General features: G+C 30.9%; 2 protein-coding genes across 2 annotated transcripts in view; both read right to left on the reverse strand.

The window, feature by feature from the left end:
* The window catches only part of LOC122268380 (techylectin-like protein), an 11,156-nt gene extending 7,707 nt beyond the window's left edge, over positions 1-3,449 (reverse strand). The window contains exons 1-2 of the mRNA XM_043050862.2: positions 3,302-3,449; positions 715-866 (exon numbers count right to left, since the gene is read on the reverse strand). Coding sequence (XP_042906796.1) covers positions 715-866; positions 3,302-3,303 — 154 coding nt within the window. The 5' untranslated portion in view covers positions 3,304-3,449. The remainder of the gene's footprint in view (positions 1-714; positions 867-3,301) is intronic.
* A 6,197-nt stretch (positions 3,450-9,646) lies between these two features.
* The window catches only part of LOC107445003 (techylectin-5A), a 13,231-nt gene continuing 3,985 nt past the window's right edge, over positions 9,647-18,892 (reverse strand). Inside the window, exons 3-6 of the mRNA XM_021147384.3 lie at positions 18,268-18,437; positions 14,776-14,881; positions 11,969-12,133; positions 9,647-9,972 (exon numbers count right to left, since the gene is read on the reverse strand). Of these exons, the coding sequence (XP_021003043.2) occupies positions 9,683-9,972; positions 11,969-12,133; positions 14,776-14,881; positions 18,268-18,437 (731 nt within the window). The 3' untranslated portion in view covers positions 9,647-9,682. The remainder of the gene's footprint in view (positions 9,973-11,968; positions 12,134-14,775; positions 14,882-18,267; positions 18,438-18,892) is intronic.

Consider the following 18,892-nt stretch of genomic DNA (forward strand, 5'->3'; position numbering starts at 1 on the left):
CAATCCTTTTAATATGGCATCAAAGAGCTTATAAAAAATAGATATAACTTTAATAACTTATTTAAATAACGCCAGCGATACCAAACTGAAATTTTCAAAAACTGAGTTACCCGTTGAAACAATATTCCAAAGAACAAAGTTTTTTTTAACTATTCTTCAAATGTGTTATAATACTTCTACATTTTAAACAGTAAAGTGTTTAAATGTTTCAAAATACGTTGAAAGTATTAATGTAAAGCAATGACACACTACAATTACACTAATTTTAAAGTAAATATATGATGAAAAATATTTGATAGAACGAAAAAAAAACTTTTTAAACAACCTTTAATAGTAATCAAACGTGAGAAAGATAAAAGATTCAATAAAATTATTTTCATGATGGAGATTTTAATTGTTAATATAGTTTAAAATAGGTATTGACATTGTAATTTATAGTTTTCTTTTTTTTTTTGTCCTATATATATATATATATATTCAGCAACTAATTGTATAAGATGACAATGTAAACCAGGGAAGGAAAATGATTATAAGAAATGCACTGCATGATTTTGTTACACATTTTGTTACACATAATATCAGTGCCAAGATACAGAATAGTATACAATTATATTTAATGCACTCCACATTATATCAAATAAATGTCAGCTTTTACAAATCGAAGATTGGAGTTCGAATAAAAGGAAAATCGAATAAAAGAAATCATATACTTACATTCTATGTAACTCTCTTTAGCTTTCGTTAACATATCCAATGCATTATTTAGAAGAATTTTAGATTTAATATTTCGATCACATTCTGTAGAATTCGTGCAGCTTTCAACTAACATAAACCAAGTAGTTATACAAGTGAATAGCCACCAACCCCTATAAAAAGTTTATTGAGAAAAAGCAAATAAGGTTACATTCAACATACATTTTTAAAATTTACTAATAAAAACGTATTTTTACAATTTTTCCGACAATTCATGTGATAGTAAGATAATTTTTAACATTAGCATTCATATATTAACATTGATACCACCCAAGAGCACAAGAGTAATGAAAAACTATAAATATACCCCTCTACTAATTTATTTTAAAACTTTTATTCAGAAGTTTGATTAATTTTTTTCCTTCTTTTCATATCCAGAAAACAAATCCAGAATCACATCCAGAAATCGACGAATTACATAATTGTGTGCGAAAATATTCACTTAAAAAGTTCTCGAAGTATGGCGAAACGCACAAAAAAATTAATATAACATTATGGGATGCAAACTCTGTATTGCTCTCCAGACCAAGCTATGGGAACCATATTTCTCAGATTACAACTATCCCCTATATTTCGATATCAAAAATCCGAATACATCATAAATAAAAGTGTGTTTATTCAGAGGAACTTTATTTTCTTTTTTGTCTTATTTCGTTACTTAAAATATCGTCTGCACATAATATCGTCTGCCTAATTAGCATATTTGAGGTCACGCTCTCAGACAATTAAAATTAAGTCCAATAGCGTGAAGATCCGATCATTAGATCAAAAGTTATTCAGGGTAGTTATTATTTCTTTTTTTTTGGGGGGGGGGCATTAAGAAAGCGTTTTTCCTGGCGCTATTTTTTTTTCGTAAATTTTCACCCTCAAATTTCTCAATTTGATATTTGTCAATGTTTTTCTTTTATTTCCAATGGCCAAGGTTACAAAAGACCACTCACCACAAAGGGAGGAACAATAAAATAAGCAAACACAAACAAAAACAAACGTGGCAAGAAAAGTCTATGAACCAAATAAGTCTCTTGAGCTCCAGTAACGGTCACACAAAGAGATATTCTTCAGTGCCGGGTAGAGACGAAAGTGGTCTGCATCCATCTCCGCTTGAAGGTCACAGAGCGTACAGAATTTACGATATTTGAGCAACGATATTTTATACAATAATAAAAATTGTCGTGAAATAAATAAGAAAAGAATTCTTATCACTCCCACATTTCAAAAAAGTACATTTAAATCAAACTTGTAGCAAAACATGGCAATAGTTTGAACCAAACTTTTAATATATGCAATTACTAAATTACTACAATAATAAAAAAAATAATTATAACATTAAGGGATACAAACTCTGTATTGCTCTCCAGACCAAGCTATGGGAACCATATTTCTCAGATTACAACTATCCCCTATATTTCGATATCAAAAATCCGAATACATCATAAAAAAAAGTGTGTTTATTCAGAGAAAGTGCACTTTTTTGTCTTACTTCGTAACTTAAAATATCGTTTGCACATAATATCGTCTGTCTAATTAACATATTTTACATCACCCTCTCAGACAATTAAAATTAAGTCCAATAGCGTCAAGATCCGATCATTAGATCAAAAGTTATTCTAAGTTCATTTGTTTTGTTTTTTTGTTTTTTTTTTTGCGTTAAGAAAGTGTTTTTTCTGACGCTTTTTTTTTCGTTTTTAACCCTCAAATTTCTCAATTGGATATTTGTCAATAATATTTTATACAATAATAAAAAATGTCGTGAAATAATTTAGAAAAGAATTCTTATCACTCCCACATTTCAAAATGATACGTTTAAATCAAACTGGCAATAATTTGAATCAAACTTTTTATACCTGCAATTACTTAAAATAATTAGTGTCAAATTTATGCCCAAACATTAATTGAGATAATAATGTGTTTTTAAAACCATCCCCAAAAATGAACTGCGGAAATTAATGGTTTATAAAACCAATTGTTTCTGAAAAGGGAACTGTCCCCATTCGAATAGTTCAGAATTTCAATGGGCATTTTATTATCATAATTATCACAAATAATTTAAATTTTAATGGACCAATAGAACTCCGATTATTTTTATTCGTATATGAAGGATTATAAGAAAAAAAAACAAATTATAAACGATCGATTCAATTAATAACCTTAAATTCTGATTTCATATGCTTTTGTTCAAAGTAAATAAATTTAAATTAACAAACTGCTTCAGACTTGACTTCATAAAATGATTTCAAAGTTTTACCGATTATTCTGCCAATCTTTAAGCAATAAACAATTACTCTTTAATTTTCAAAGATTAATTTTCCTCTAAATTTCTACTTGTAACCTTACGCGAATTTCATGTTTTTATTTGTAGTAAATTGATCTCCTGTGAAAAGGTGTCATTTGATATTTTAATAATGTTTCACACATTTGACATTTTTAAATTTAACAATAAAAAACTTATAATTTCTTCTACATAAATGTACTAAAATCTTCTCCATATAACGATTGTTCGATATCAATATATTTTTTAAACAATTGAAACAAAAAACAATATACTTACATCGTTTAAGTTTTTTTTTTACTTTGTTAACCTTCACTTTAAAATTGAATGAAGGAATTTAAATCAATCTCCTTAAATATAATATCTGAATAGTAGGATAAGGTGGGTTGTTCCCAACTAACTTTATCAAGGGAATTTCCTCTATTCCTTGAAGTGCTTGTAAAAGATTTTGAAGTACTTGTAAAAGATAAAAATTTAATCGAACTGTTTTCTGAGATATTGATATTCCATACGGAAATAAACTAAAATCCTGGAATACAATTCTATTTTTCCAAGAAGAGGATTAAAATTTTTTTTATCTATTTTATCATAAACTAGCTGAACGCTCTATTTTTGTCCAATGGGAAAAGTGAATAATCAATAAATAGGTATTAATCGACACTGCGAAATCATAAAAATTAAAATAACGACACAATTAAAAGATTTTTAAACTCCAATTTTTTTATTTAATATTTTTCACTCTTTTTGATGACTTTACGTTATTAAATTAATCAAAACACATATTTAGAAGCATCAAAATAAGGAATAACTATATTAATTATCATTTGTCATGATGATATCGTTCGCGCCTAACTCGAGTCAAAATTTAACACAAACGAGTAATTTATCCTGTATTTATCTATTCCGGGGGGCCATAACAACCTATTATCTTATAATTTGGTATAGTTTAAAGCAATACTTATTCCCACAATACCAATAGTGTAAGTACCAAACTGAATTAAGCAACACTGGCGTTGTAGAGGGCTGTTTTTTAAAGTTTTTATAAAACGAAAAATTTCTTTTTTCCCCTCATTTTTAATTTTTAGGAAATAACATTTCTTTCTTTCAATTAGGTACTTGCAACTCGAGAAGAAGTCAAGTAATTTTGACTGACCATGTGATTTAAATCAGATTTAATTGGATACTTGAAAGCGACATCACGTGTGCATGTGTCGAACCAGATTAGCTTCTGAAGCGACAAATGCCAGAATGCCAGAAATGCCTACAGGACGTCACTTGCAGGTATCCAATGGGATAGCTACAAGTAACGTAGTGTGAGTATGTCGATTCTGATTGGTTGTTGAAACGTGGCATTTGTTTACGTTTGCAACTGTGCTTTCCATTCTATTTCGAGTAAGCCAAGCCCGAAAATATCAACTCTCTTATGTGAAACATTCTATATTCTTACACAAATATTCTTTCATAAGTATTTCAATTCTTTCATTATATATTTCTTAACACAAAGACAGGCGCGTAGCCATGCAGAACATAAACGCACTAATTATGCATCGAAGTTGCCAGGTACACAAAAAAAAAATATATCACGGTTACAGTAAAATACATGAACAAATAATAAATATAAGTTAAGCAAAAGTCGCAGACGAGAAAGAATTATATTTTAATGAATTCGATGTGCAATATATTTATGAACATTATCAAAGCTGTATTTAATAAACTTCACGCTAATTAACATTCTGACTTATGTGGACAAACTTAGCTTAACTTTAACGCGCCATTTTGCTTAGAAACGACCAAATGTAGCTGACGTCATAGGTCACGTGGGTGGGTATTGTGATCTTCTTCTTCTTGAAATGCATATGCCCTATTACCATTGATTTTAAAACAAGTTAGTTTTATAGAAAGTTCTATATTAAGTTTTATAGAAATATCTTTCAAAAGCGTAATTCTAAACAAAATAAACACTTTTTCAGATAACTTTAGAAATATCAACTCGGTGCCGTCGCATACCATCAACGTTAATATATGATCTTTCTTGGAATAACGAATAAAAATAATTAAGCATCAAAGAACGTGCAATGTTTTTTTTATTATTATTAAATAGAGTTATAATCAAGGAAATATCATTGACATTATCTCTTAAGTACTTGATTAAAAAAATAGATTATTTTACAGTATGTTTTATAACAATAGCTAATGCTAAATCAGTAAGAAAATTCTATTTTCCAAACGTTTTAACAAACTAAACTAACCTCCAATGATTTAAAAGGAAAGTTTTGGAACGACATTTAGGGTAGCGGCTAAAATTACTCCTTGCACCCTCTGTCCACATTTCAGGACGCGTGCACAAAAGGTTCTGGAGTTATAAGCGATCCTCACAGTCAAACACATAAATCCTTCCTTTTATTATTATAAGTAAGATTACTCGAAGGATGTCAGCTTTCTTTAACTCTTTAAGCACCTCTTATCCAATCACATAAACTTTCACTTAGTTTTTTTTTTATTTTATAAACTAACTATAATTTTAAATAAGATGATATGAATAATAATTTCTGTTTAGTAAATTAAGAATAATTTATGTTAAATGTTAAGTCTCCTTTATGGCAAATTTTAAAACTTTTTGGGATTTGACTTTTAGGTTTTCTTTTAGCACTTTTCTTCAGTTTCAAATATTCTTAGAATGTCTAAACAATTAAAAAATAAAACCATAAAAAATAAGAAGCTTTATGTCTGCCTTATTTTTCCATTTTCTAAACACGTTTGCCAACCATCAACCATAATAACCATCATTTGCCAGCCATCATTTCTGTATCTCAAACTGAAATATAGCTTTCATTATGAGCAACAAATCTATTTGAAATTTTCATGAAATACTTGTAAAAAAGATTTTTTAATTAGACATTTAGGATTAATAACATTAAAAAAGTTTTATTATAAGCATTATCATTGTTATTAACAATCTAAAATGTGATTTACTTATTTTCTTTTCCCAACGAAACATTAAATTGTTTTTAGAGTGAATATTTTTTCGAAAGAACTAATGTGTTTTAATTTCTTACTTACTTCACTCCGAAAAATGATAATGATCCCAATAAGATCTTTTCTTTTATTTAATCACAGTCAGTGTGTTGTGTTTTGCAACATTTTTTGAACAGGTATTATCGTTGGGCAATTGAGTGCTATAATTTTCATCTATCATCAGCTCTTGGTGAAGAAAATAAGTTCCCTTTATAGCTTCGTGTGACGTTACTTCAAGTGGAAAAAATTAGAAAGATGTTATCTTTATAACATGCAAAACAATAAACGTGTTAGTGAATTTTGAAAATGTAGATGCAAGTATACCGAGTTAAAAAATACTATCCAAAATATCAAAATGCATTTGTTCTGGGGGATAAAGTAGCAATACTTCTGTAACTTTGACAAAATGTGCTGACGCATTGTTCAAAAAGTGTGAGACACATTGATGGAAATATTTTGAGAAACATATAGTGGATCGAATGTGTAAAAAATAATTGTTAAATATTTTAAAAACTATTTAAAGGTTTCCATATTTCTCCACCTTAGGTCCTCAAAAAATAGTTAGCTTGCACTATGATTTTAAAAAAAGACAACTTTAAATTTTTAAATGAAAAATAGTATTTGTGGCATATCGTTAAAACTCAATTTTAGTACAAGTATTTTATTTAAATAAAATTGCATGAGATGTTTTTTAAGGAAAAATGCAACTAATTAAAGTTTGAAACCTAAGAGCACTCATATATAGCTAGCAGAAATCAGAATAATTCAGAAGAATTAGCTTTAATTTTAGTGTAATATTGTAATATCAGAAGTCTCCAAAGGCCAAATATCAATATTTTTCGAGAGAAAGAAATTCGAAAAATGTTGTGGTGTATCGAAACTGGAAATTTTGTGGTGCACTGAAGTAAAGTAGTTTTAATTTTTTGTCATGACTGGACGCAAAACAAGCAATGAAAGTGAAATATATGAATTAAGTAACGAGAGTTGCACGTCTCTACTTAAAGAAATTTGATTACTTTACTTATAATTTTATTACAATTTTGTTTTTAAAAAATTTCTTTTTTACAACGAAAAAACAGCTACATTTTATTATTAAAATTCAGTTTTATAATCATTTTAGTATTCTTCTAACGATCTTCTTGGTAACACTATTTTAATATATTTCTCTGTAAATAATAACTTTTTAACACTTTCAGGTTTTGATATAAGTTTTACATTCATACGACTACTGTATCTATATAAGACTTTCTACTATATACATCTAACCATTTCAAGGCTATTTATATGAAACTGTTTTTTATTTTTTTCTGAATATATTGTTTCTTTATCTTGTGTAACAGATATTTCAATCCTTACTTGTTTTAATAATTTTGCCACTGAAATTTCATCCAAAATGCAAAACTTAACAAGATGAATGGCACTGTCAATTGGTGATCTTCGGAAAAGGATGTAAAAATTAATAGCAAAATTGTTGTTAATTACTAACTCACACCTAAACTTTTGTTGGGAAAGAATTAGCTTCCATCCGTAGTACAGCAGTCAATGTGTGAAGATCCTTTCTTAAAAAAAATTTTCTTACTTCTTTTTTTTCCTACAAAATTTGACTTTTTATCAAATTATCTAAGAACTGCTCACGATACATTTTACTTTAAGTTTCCTGTACACTTAAAATCTTTACTTTCCTTAATTTTCACTTGTACTTTCCAAAACTTTTTTTCTCGCTACTTTTTCTAACTTGTATTTTCTCTTTCTACTAATTGCTTTTTGTAACTTATATTTGTACTCTTTATATAATCTTCACCTTTTATTTAAAAATGACTGTACTTTTGCATACTTCTATTCGTCATTTAAAATAACATTCCCATGCTTTAAATCACATAAACTTCTTAACAAAATAACATTCTTAAAAATATATCTCAAATACCCTCTTCGCGTTTAAAATCCGGCATCTATCACCCCTATGTGAACCCCGGGTAACGGAGGGATGACAATATTTGAGTCTTTTGTATACTGTTTTCAACCTCAGCCTTCATTTCTGAATAAAACTTTCCTTCAGGTGAACTATAATTGAATGAAATTTCGTTTACTGTTTAATAGAATAATGTATTTATAGTTTGCCAGGAGTTTTTAAATGGGAAAAGAACATACTTTCTCTGAATAAACATACATTTTTACCGACGGATACGAATTTCTGACCTCCAGCATATATGAGGTATCCACATAAAAGGAAATATGGTCCTAATAGTTTGGTCAGAAAAATGAGTCAAAGTTTGGACCCCTTAATGTTAATTTTCCTTTTTAAGTATATCGGTTTATCTCAAAAAAAATTTTAAAAATTTAGCGCACAATTACAAAATTTGTTTATCCAAAGGAAATTCCTTGCAAAAAATAGCTTTCAGTAAAAATTTATCATTTTTTATTATTTTATTTAACAATAGTCGAAAAAAGGTTTGAATTATAAGGTATACCTACAATTTTTTTGCATCATTTTAAAGAATGCAATTTTATATAGCAAAATACAAAGTTTGAGCGAAATCAGTCGAATAGTTTCTGAGAAAATAAATTTTAAAGAGCGTTGCGTTTTTGAGATTCGATTCCTTAGGAACTGATTTCGTTCAAACTTTTTATTTTACCATACAAAATTGCATTCGTAAAAATACTGTTAAAAATTGCATATTTTGCAATTCAAATTTTTTTCGACTATTATTAAATAAAGTAATAAACACCAATAAAAAACCTTTTTGCATGAAATTAACTTTGGATAAACAAATATTCATAATATTTGGATAAACATATATATATTTGGATATAACTTCGCATAAACAAACATATATTTGGATATAACTTTGGATAAACAAAGATTAATATTTCGTTCTCAAGATATGGCGAAATACGTATTTATCAAAAGTAGCATTTAAGTGTCCAAACTTTGGATCACTATCCCGACCAAACTATTGAAACCATATTCTCCAGATTGGAGCTATCCCCTATATTTTGGGGGTCAGAAATCCAAGTCTGTCAAATGAAAAAGGCATGTTTATTCAGAGACTACGTTCTTGTATCTGATTTTGTAACTTAAAATACCGTATGCTCTAATTAATTAGCATATTTAAGGTAAACCCCTCATACCATCGCAGGCTACCCCCTATATTTTGGGAGTCAGATATACGAATCTGTCAAAAAATATTTATATTTATTCAGAGAAAGTACGCTTTTGTGCCTGATTTCGTAATTTAAATACCATCTGTACTAATTCGTTAGCCTATTTGAGATCACCTCCTCGAACTATTAAGATTAAGTTCTAAAAGATCCGACCCATAGATCAAAAGTTTTTCAGGGTGGTCCGTTTTTTATTTTGCACTCTGTACCTGCACATGTTATTTGAAGAAAAAATACTTATATTAGAGATACTTTATATAAAAACTTAAATGGATGATTTATATCTCTATTAAAGAAATATCCTTAAGTTCTTTATATGCTTGTAATCGTTCTAATACACGCTTCCCACCTGAAGAGAAAAACTTATTTAATAATATCATGTACGCAAATTTTGTATTATGAAACTAAATTAATAGACCAAAAATTATAATTAAGCTCAGAACACTTCTATAGGTAATAAGAATTTAATCAAATAATTTTTATTTCTCAGTTATTGCACTCAAACGCAACTCTTCTCTTTCTAAAATTCTTAGATCTGATTTTGATTTCCGCTGAGGCCAGTGATTCATGACCTCCTTTCCAAATTATCCAGCTGACACCATCTGCGTAACTGGGATGCTCTCCTGGTAGATACAACCCGTTTAAGTTGGCATTGTGGCAAGCATTGTACCACCATCCACCTCTGAAGATGTGAGCGCAACTGTCCTTACCATTTAAATCATTCTTCACGTCCTTTGTTGAAAATTGCATATTGTTATGCGTTTTCATCGCATCACCTGTAAAAGAGATAGCAAAGGAATTCAAAACATCTTAAAAACATAGTGAAATTCTAAAATGGTTTAAGGAGAAATATGTGAGTATATATCGCAGCAAGCCGACCGGCCTGTGTAGGGGTTAGGGAACTGCCCTTGCATCAGAAAGGTTCTTGGGTTCGAATCCTGGGCAAGGCATGGATGTTCTTTCCTTCTCTGTACTATCTGTCAATACTGTGGGAGCAACGTTGTCCCACCTAATATGGCGCTCCTGAAAGAGAGGCCAACAAAAATTGCCCTGTAAATGCCTGAATTGACGAACTGTTAACGCAGGTCGGCATTGGAAGAAAATATATATATATCACAGCAAATTGGAAAAAAATAAGGATTTTTGCAAATGTCATCGACTTTTTGCAATGCACTTGTCAAACTTAATAACTTTACAATATTTTCTAATCACCATGATACTTTCTACGCTTAACGCAGTGAGCCCACATACCTTTAGGCTAATCAGAAAATATATTAGCAATTCTAAATTAAGATTTATTTCGTAAATTCGCACTAAGTCCACTAAATGAAGGCTTATTGTAACTCATCTTATTAATGGTTTAGTGTAATAATAAACAGACCGTGGTAGCCCAGAGCCAATCCTCGACTCCACCAAGATCCACCGAGTGCATGCGAGGCACGTGATCGCAAAATCTGTGGACTCGAAAGTCTTATAGTCGGTCGCTGAGCAGTACCATGGGTACAAGGATCTGGAGAAAATTTCCTTTCCCTCCAAATCTATGTCTAAATTGAGGAAGTGGGCTCACAAATTGTGATGGCATGTATTCGGATCATCCTCAGGGATGTTTCCAAGACAATTGCCAATAGCCCACTGTGCAGCTGTAGTGTGAATTAAATAAAGTGTCTACCTACCTGTTATAAGAAACAAAATCTAACTAATTTAAATATTCTTCCCACGTTTTCTAAATTGTTTAAAAGTAAATAGGCTGATTGTGGGGACTGGGACTAAATGATATCAGGTAGATTAGGAAATGCTCAAAATTTTTTCAAAATAACCTGTAACGCTTATATATTCTGATGACACTTGCAAAGAGACAGATTTTTCAATTAAGCTACAACATATACACCGAAGAGTCATTACATTATGACCACCCTCCATCTATAACAATGGACTCCCCCAGGTTTTCTTGGTTTCTCGCGCAAGAACAATGTTTTCATGGGGCACATTAGGATCCATAATCCTCATAGAAAAATCCCTGACGTCTGTAAGCTATTTGAACATAGTTACAGACCAGGTTCACCCATTCATGGTAACAGTTTTCCCTGCGGGGGATGGTGTTTACCAACAGGATAATGCACCATGTCATAAGGGTCAAATCGTCATGGATTGGTTCGAGGAACATTCCAGTGACTTTCAAGTCATGTCTTGGCCTCCAAATTCACCTAATTCAATAGAGCATTTGTAGTCCTACTTAGAAAACCAAATTCGTGCTGCCACGCTACCCCCTCACAATGTGAGGGAATTGCAGGACCAGTTGGTGAGCGCTTGGTACCAGATACCTCAGACTACCTATCAGCATCTTTTGGAATCAATACCACGGCGGGTGCTAGCAGTTTTGAGGGCTAAAGGTGGTCCTACATGTTATTAGTAGGGTGGTCATAATGTAATAGTTCTTCTGTGTACATACAAGCGAAAAAGAACCAAAGTGAAATACAAGAAAAAAACGACAACATCATCGGGGTGAGCTTTGCTGGTCGTCTAATCTTCAAAGAAGAAAAATAAGATTTGAAAACATAACTAATAGTAACATGCCGAATTGTAATTAGACTAGATAATTAAGTTTATTAAGGTAATATCGAGCACGTTATATGTAAAATTCAGAATACGAAAGAAATTTCTGAATTACTCTGAATGATTGAAATAATTCACTGTCATTTGCATTCGGGTACAATGTGGAAATAATGAAAGTAATATTTAAATTAGAAAGCAAAATAAAACTGGAAAGGTTACCTGCATCTCCAGTGTAGTCTTCAATGTGAAGGGTGTAATTGTGTGCCTCATCATCAGTCCAAAATTTATCATACAGTGCATACCTCTTAGCATGACGTATATCTTTTAAATCGAAACGGGCGGAGTACAGCTTTTGGTTAGTCAAAGCAAATATATTGTCATTCCCTGAAATATTATTTAACATGTAGATTTTGATTCTTGAAATTTTTTTAAAAGAAAGTAAAGAAACATATAATAACCCCTCAATAATGCAATTGTTCTATATGAATTTTATTTGAAGGGCTTGAAGCAATGCAGAGATAAGCCACTTTCTTCCGAAGGAGACATCTTTACATACAATTGTTCCTTAGTCTTGTTTTCACATCAGAATTTAGACTGTTTTGCAATTTTTATTAGATAGCACTACAATAGGCAAAGACATCATATTTGTTACTTCGATATTGTGATGTTATTCAACAAAAAGACTCTCTTGAACAATTTGGAGGTGTAGCTTATCATTGTATTATCCAAAGCCCTTCATTTCAATAATAATGATGCTAGCCAATCATAACTAACCGTACCATTTTCGTTTTGAATGCAAATGTGCTCCATGAACTCCAAAAACAGAAAAAATTGGAATTCTTAATCGAAAATGTGCTTCGAATGAATTGAAACGCATTACTACTTTAGCTACTTCAGGAGATGAGAGTAGCGGTCAAAAATGGAGAGCATATATGCAGTGGCTAAAAATATGAGTATTTTTCGACCTAATCATTAAATTTTCACGCACTGGGACTCAAACTTAATGTTTTGAGGATTTACCACAAATATGCTCATTGATTTCTGCAGATGATATTTTAAATTGCGAAATCAGACACAAAAACGTACTTTCTCTTAATAAGCATACCTTTTTTTGATGATGATATACGTAATCTGGGAAATATTGTCCAAATAGTTTGATAAGCTCAAAATTTGAACTCCTTTATGCTAATTTTACTTTTTGCGCATTTTGCTCGAAAAATCTCGAGAAATTTTTTAAGTGAATCGAAATTTTTTTCGCTGAACTATAAAATTTGTATAAAATAATTAAAAAAAATTTTTAAGAAGCATTTGTTTAGTCTAAGTCATTCAACATTAAGAGCTTATATATGGTTACATAATAGAGGACACTTTGCGAATTTTTTACAATTATTTTCAATTAGACATTCATTTGAAACTTGCTTCAAATGAAAAAGAAAGCGTCAAATTTTTCAAATATACCCAGAGTTATGAGGAAATAAATACCCAAAATTTTTAATAAGCATTTGTTTAGTCTAAACCATGCTACGTCATCCCCACTAAGAACTCATCACTGGGTTGAACGCTCATCCATACTGAGGAAAAGGGGCGTAGCGCTCATTTTTCCCCTACTCATCTACCATTTTCATTTTGAGAGTAAGAAATTCAAATCTGTCAAAAAAATTTATTAAATATCAGAGAAAGTACGTTTTCTAGTCTGATTTCGTAACTTAGAATATCGTCCACGGAAATTAATTAACATATTTGAGGTTATCCCCGTGAAAAATTAAGAAAAAAAAAGTGGCTTGAAATATAAAATGTAACGTTGTTTACGAAAAATGAAAAAATAAAGGGGTGAGACAAAAATAAAAAACCTTAACAGCCGAGAGAGAATAACCACAGTGAACAACCACACGAAAAAGAAAAACCGCAGTGGCCATTCTTGAATTTGACTCCTTTGTTAACGACATTAGTTCCTCACCACTTCTCAATAAAGCGGGGTAATACATTTTACCCCGATTTGCCCCTCTCCGTCACCGTGGTTTTCTTGAGGTAGGTTCAAAAGTATGTCATTAATTGTCTGGTTACGTTCAATATCTAGAACACTTTCTGAGTATTGAGTCAAAATCATAATCATGCCGAAAGTTATCATTTGATAGTCTAATTGGCCTACAATAAAAAAAGTAGCCATTCTTTGTATAATATTGCGTTACCTATCTTGCCTACCTCTTCCTGAATTGAATCTGTAGCAGAGGAATTATAACTTTAAGTGAATTATTGTTATTGTTGATCGTATGCAATGCATATGCTTCGTCTTTATTTATAAAAGTTGTATCTTTGTATAGTAAAAAGGCTATGGGCTCCAAGGTAAGATCACATACAGAACCACCTGTGGAAACTACGGAATTACAGTTCGTATCTCTACAACGGTAAAAGATCGCTAAAAAAATGAGTTACAAAATTATAACCACACCGATTTAGTACGATTGGATCACTTGTGAATATTAATAGTGAGAAAAAGTGACTAAGTGACTCCTCTTAAAATGTCAATTTATTTTTTCATGATTTAAACCATGGGAAAAGAGAAAAACACTAGTTGTCAATAAACTACGTGTCTTGTGGTAACTAATTCCTGCCGTCACATTACAGTTAGGAAATCATGAGCAAACGAATACGATTTTCGAACGTTTTTCTTAACATAGTAGTCCACTAGGTGTTAGTACTAAATCGATTATTCCCAACAACTCAATTTTTCCTTTTTAGATCGTATTGCTAGTTTCTTATTTTTGCACAAAGTGATAACGTATATAGTCCAACTTTAGCACGCATGGGCACATTACTGTATATAGATACCACTTTTATAACTATAGCAAAAATAAGTTAAAAGTTAAGAAGGTGGCTACGGATTTAAGCAGACATATTGTATAACCATCAGTGTTGAAGAAGTGATCGATATCAAATATATAAATAAATTAAATATAAAATTAGATTTTTCTTTTTCTTAATTTCTAAAGACGACGAAGAGAATGGTTAAAAAATACTTTATATACCTAACCAGAAATCCTTTTCGATATCTCCAAAACCAGATTTATAGCTGGACCAATTTTTATAAAAATAATCTTTCGGCCTCGAGTAGTTTCCTCTTCTTTGAATAACCTATTAAAAACAAGCGTAACATTTTATTAGGTGTCTGAAAAAGAAGAATGCAATGACATTTCAAAATACTTAAAATTTCCATGAAAGTTTAAGTCACGTGTGATCAAGGTATTCAACCGTGATTGGCGATGTTTGGTGTCAAAAATTCAATGGAGCAACAATCCTTCACTCATAGAATTCGTCGATAACACAAAAAGGGCCGAAAATGCTCTTTTTAAGTAATTAGTGACAATCTGCATAAATTCTCAAATATAACTGGAATGTCGGAGTTGACTGGTTGGTAGGACATTGGGCCCAAGGGATCGTGAGCTCGATCACAGCCGGGCCGAAGACTCCCCGTGTAGTAAATGGTGACTGGTGCACGTTAAATCTGTCGGATCGCAAGTCCTCTATGCTCCCATAACAAATCAATACCTCTGAGGGAATTGTAGATTGATCGTTCTCTGGTCCAGATCAAAGTTACGATCTTTGGATGAATGAATGAATGTGTGAATGGCTCCGCCCTATTAATGAGTTGTGACGTGTGTGTGTGGCTGGATTCGTATTCCTGGCCATAGATGTCTCCACTGCAAACAAGAAACGTATACTCCGCTTAACTATGCTTGGTTTCACCAAGTTGGCTAGCTGATATTGGCAAGTGGCATTATAAACAGAATTTATATTCATTTAATGGCATAGAAATAACAAAAACTATTCAAGCACACCATGAAATATGATTCAATAGATACGACACCAACCAACCAACCATTATAAACAGCAGCACAACAACATAAAAATAAATAAAACTACAGATAAATAACTTCCAAAATATTTTTAAGTAATATTAATTTTTAACATGATTTAAAGAAGCAATCATTCAGTTCCTTTTTTCAGAGACAAAAAAAAAGTATTTGTGACAGATTCTGAAACGAATGATGAGTATTTGCTCTTACTTCATAAAATCCCATAAAATAACAAAATGCGTTTTAAGAAAAAAATATATAGCACGTCCTCCCAATTTTAATCATTGACGCATATAGTAATAATTCTTGAATCAATGATAGAATTTCACAGCTCAGTGACTTTCTACTGGAGTTCTAAAAGAAATCAGGTATTAGTTAAATATTTTTAATTTCTGGTAAATTAACTAAGTTTAAACATTTTATTAAATACAGATGCTGAATAGTTCGCCATTTTTGTAGTATAACGAATATTAATTGAATCCTATCTACCTCTTAACGTTTAACACTTATAATTAGTTTTATTTTTTTAATATCTGATTAAAATATTACAAAAATAAGCAGTTGCTGTAAAAAAAACTTTGAGAACCAATACAGAAGACCGTTACTAATTTAAACAGTAAAGTGTGATGTGCTTAATATTAATCTTGTATGGCATACTACACAAATACTACAATCCTTTACATACTAGACAAATTTAGACCTAATTTTGCTTAGTGACTCGTGATCCAGCTTTTCTTTTTGTCCTTTCCTTTATAAACATATTTTGCTGCGGGGTGATTTATTTGTATTCTCATTAAGTTTTTCGAGCTATTTTTCTTAATTATAATTTTGTTCGAATAGAATGAAGTATTAAATATTGAGCTCGTCCGACAAATTATAATACAGAAATCATAAAAAGCATAATTTAAAACCTTCACATTCTACTTCTAGACCTAATAATTGCCTTGGTTTGACAAGGAAATCAGTCTCCAAATTGTGGTGGTGCTAATTTCGTCGTTTTATCTTCCATTTCAACAGGTCTCAACATTGTCTCAAAGTCAATTCGAAAGCGAATTTATTTCCTTAGAAATTTAAATGAAAATCTAAATTAGGAAAATTGTTGACATTAAAGAAGCGGTTGCAAAATTAATATATTTATCACAGTCGAAGCCAGAAGTAAACATTTGAGTGAAAACGCAGACAGAACAGTGACAGCGAATTGATTGTTATTTTTACTGGCGTTCTGTCAGTTCTAATTCAGATGATCAAATAAATACAAGTAGAAAAGAAATTAATTTCTACGCATTTGAGGAAATGTTTGGCGTATAACTACCATTTGAGCGAATCAGACTTTATATGAACACCTCATATCAACAAAAAAAAATTTATATATATACTTCATTCTTTGTTTGTTCTATCTCTTATCATTAATGCTTTCTCGTGTATTTATCAAGATTTAGATGTGCTAAAAACTTTAGGAAGTTGTCTAGATTTCACGATATTTTATTGCATTGACTGAAAAAACAACATATAAATCAGACAGAAATTACAATAAATCAGTCAGATGCTTGAGAAATCCGATTGCTCCAAAAAATCACGTCACTTTTCAGAGTTAATAACATTAGAGAATCTCTACAAGCATGATTTTAAAACGGTGATTACTTATATAACTGGAAAAAAAACTGAACCTAAACTTCTTAAAATTTCTATGGATGTTCAGAGTTACTCATTTAAGAATTAATGTTTTGGATTTATTTTAATCTAAAATATATTTGGTGCGAAAAAAAAGTTAAAACACTTATGGAAACTTGAAATTTCAGGTAAAAACCCATAATTTCAGCTAACTACTCCAATAAATCAATAAATGTCCGAGATGTTATATTAGTACTTTTACATCTTTATTAACTCGCTTTCGACTCTAGCAATTAAATTTCAGCCGCTTTCCGACTAGATAAAGAACACAGATCCTGATGTCAAGTCACGTTTAATTCTTTTCCTGGCTGTTACAAACAGTCTGTTACAAACAGTAGTGATGTTATTGCCAAATAGTTTTTATCAATTGAAATGCGTTTATTAACCGTGCAAACTTCAATCGTTTCCCAACATGCAGAATACATTTCTCTGTTACCGTCACAGGTATTTACAGTAAAAAAAAATTCCGACAAACTAGAGTGCTCAAATCACTAGAGCTCTGTGTGTAACGAAAATACATGCTACAAATAAATGAACTTTTGTAAGAAGTTTCTATAGAACCATAATGGCTCAGTGGCTAAGGCACTGGACTATCATTGTAGTGAACAGAAGTTCCTCAGTGGCGGCTTGTAAAAGCGACCTGTACACAACGCTAACCACATTGCCACAATCAAGTCATTGGTCATAAAATTGTGGAGCCTGAACTTCCATTCAACCCCGGCCCACAGGAGGCTGTTGCGGGAATGCTTTACTGTAAAAAACTTCTATTAATACCGAAAATTCCCCATTTTTTTGAAATTTTTGCATCCCACATCTTTTATGACAAAAATAAAGTAAAAAATTTCAAAGCAGTATAAACTAAAAGTTCAAGTTTTAAATATTTTTATTTAATTTAATTTTATTTTATTATCAACTATATAATAAAAAGTGTTTTCTTAGAATAAATGTAAAATCCGACGAATATAATTTTATTTGCCTAAAATTTTATCTTACTGTCCATCCTCCTCCATCGGTATCCATGTCGCAGAAGACATCCAATGATTCAACTTGAAGCACTCTATTTCTCGGCCAAATTGTGTAAGTTCCACTTTTATTGTATCCATTTAGAAGCCAGCCTTCGCAATCAATTGGTTTCGGGCAATTTGTCTTGGATATAGCAGAACCTTAAGTAAATAAGGATTTTTAAAGTTAAATTATTTATGTAACGAAATTAGTTCTGCTGTTGAAGCTGCAGATTTTTTTTTCAAAATGACATTTTTAGTCTGTTTTTTGTCTAAATGCATAACTTTAAAATGTTATAAAAAACAAGAGCTCCCATAAATATTGCGACAAACTTCTATAGGAGTTAAGGCACATCTTTCGAATTAAAACTGCTTAAAAGCCGATGCTTGAAACTGTTGTTATAAGCATCTGGGAGAGCTTCATTGTTCAGAAGCATGTGAAGAGACAGTTCAGCGTCCTTAGCGGCGTACAACGACATTTTTAAACTTGAACCGATAGCAGACTTGAAATCAGTGACGTGAAAATATCCGAGTTCCGTTAAAAAAAATCTCACGCCAAAAAAAAAAAAAAAAAAAAAAAAAAAAAAAAAAAAAAAAAAAAAAAAAAAAAAAAAAAA

The sequence above is a fragment of the Parasteatoda tepidariorum genome, chromosome 1 (genome assembly GCF_043381705.1).
Source record: "Parasteatoda tepidariorum isolate YZ-2023 chromosome 1, CAS_Ptep_4.0, whole genome shotgun sequence".
Taxonomy (NCBI): domain Eukaryota; kingdom Metazoa; phylum Arthropoda; class Arachnida; order Araneae; family Theridiidae; genus Parasteatoda; species Parasteatoda tepidariorum.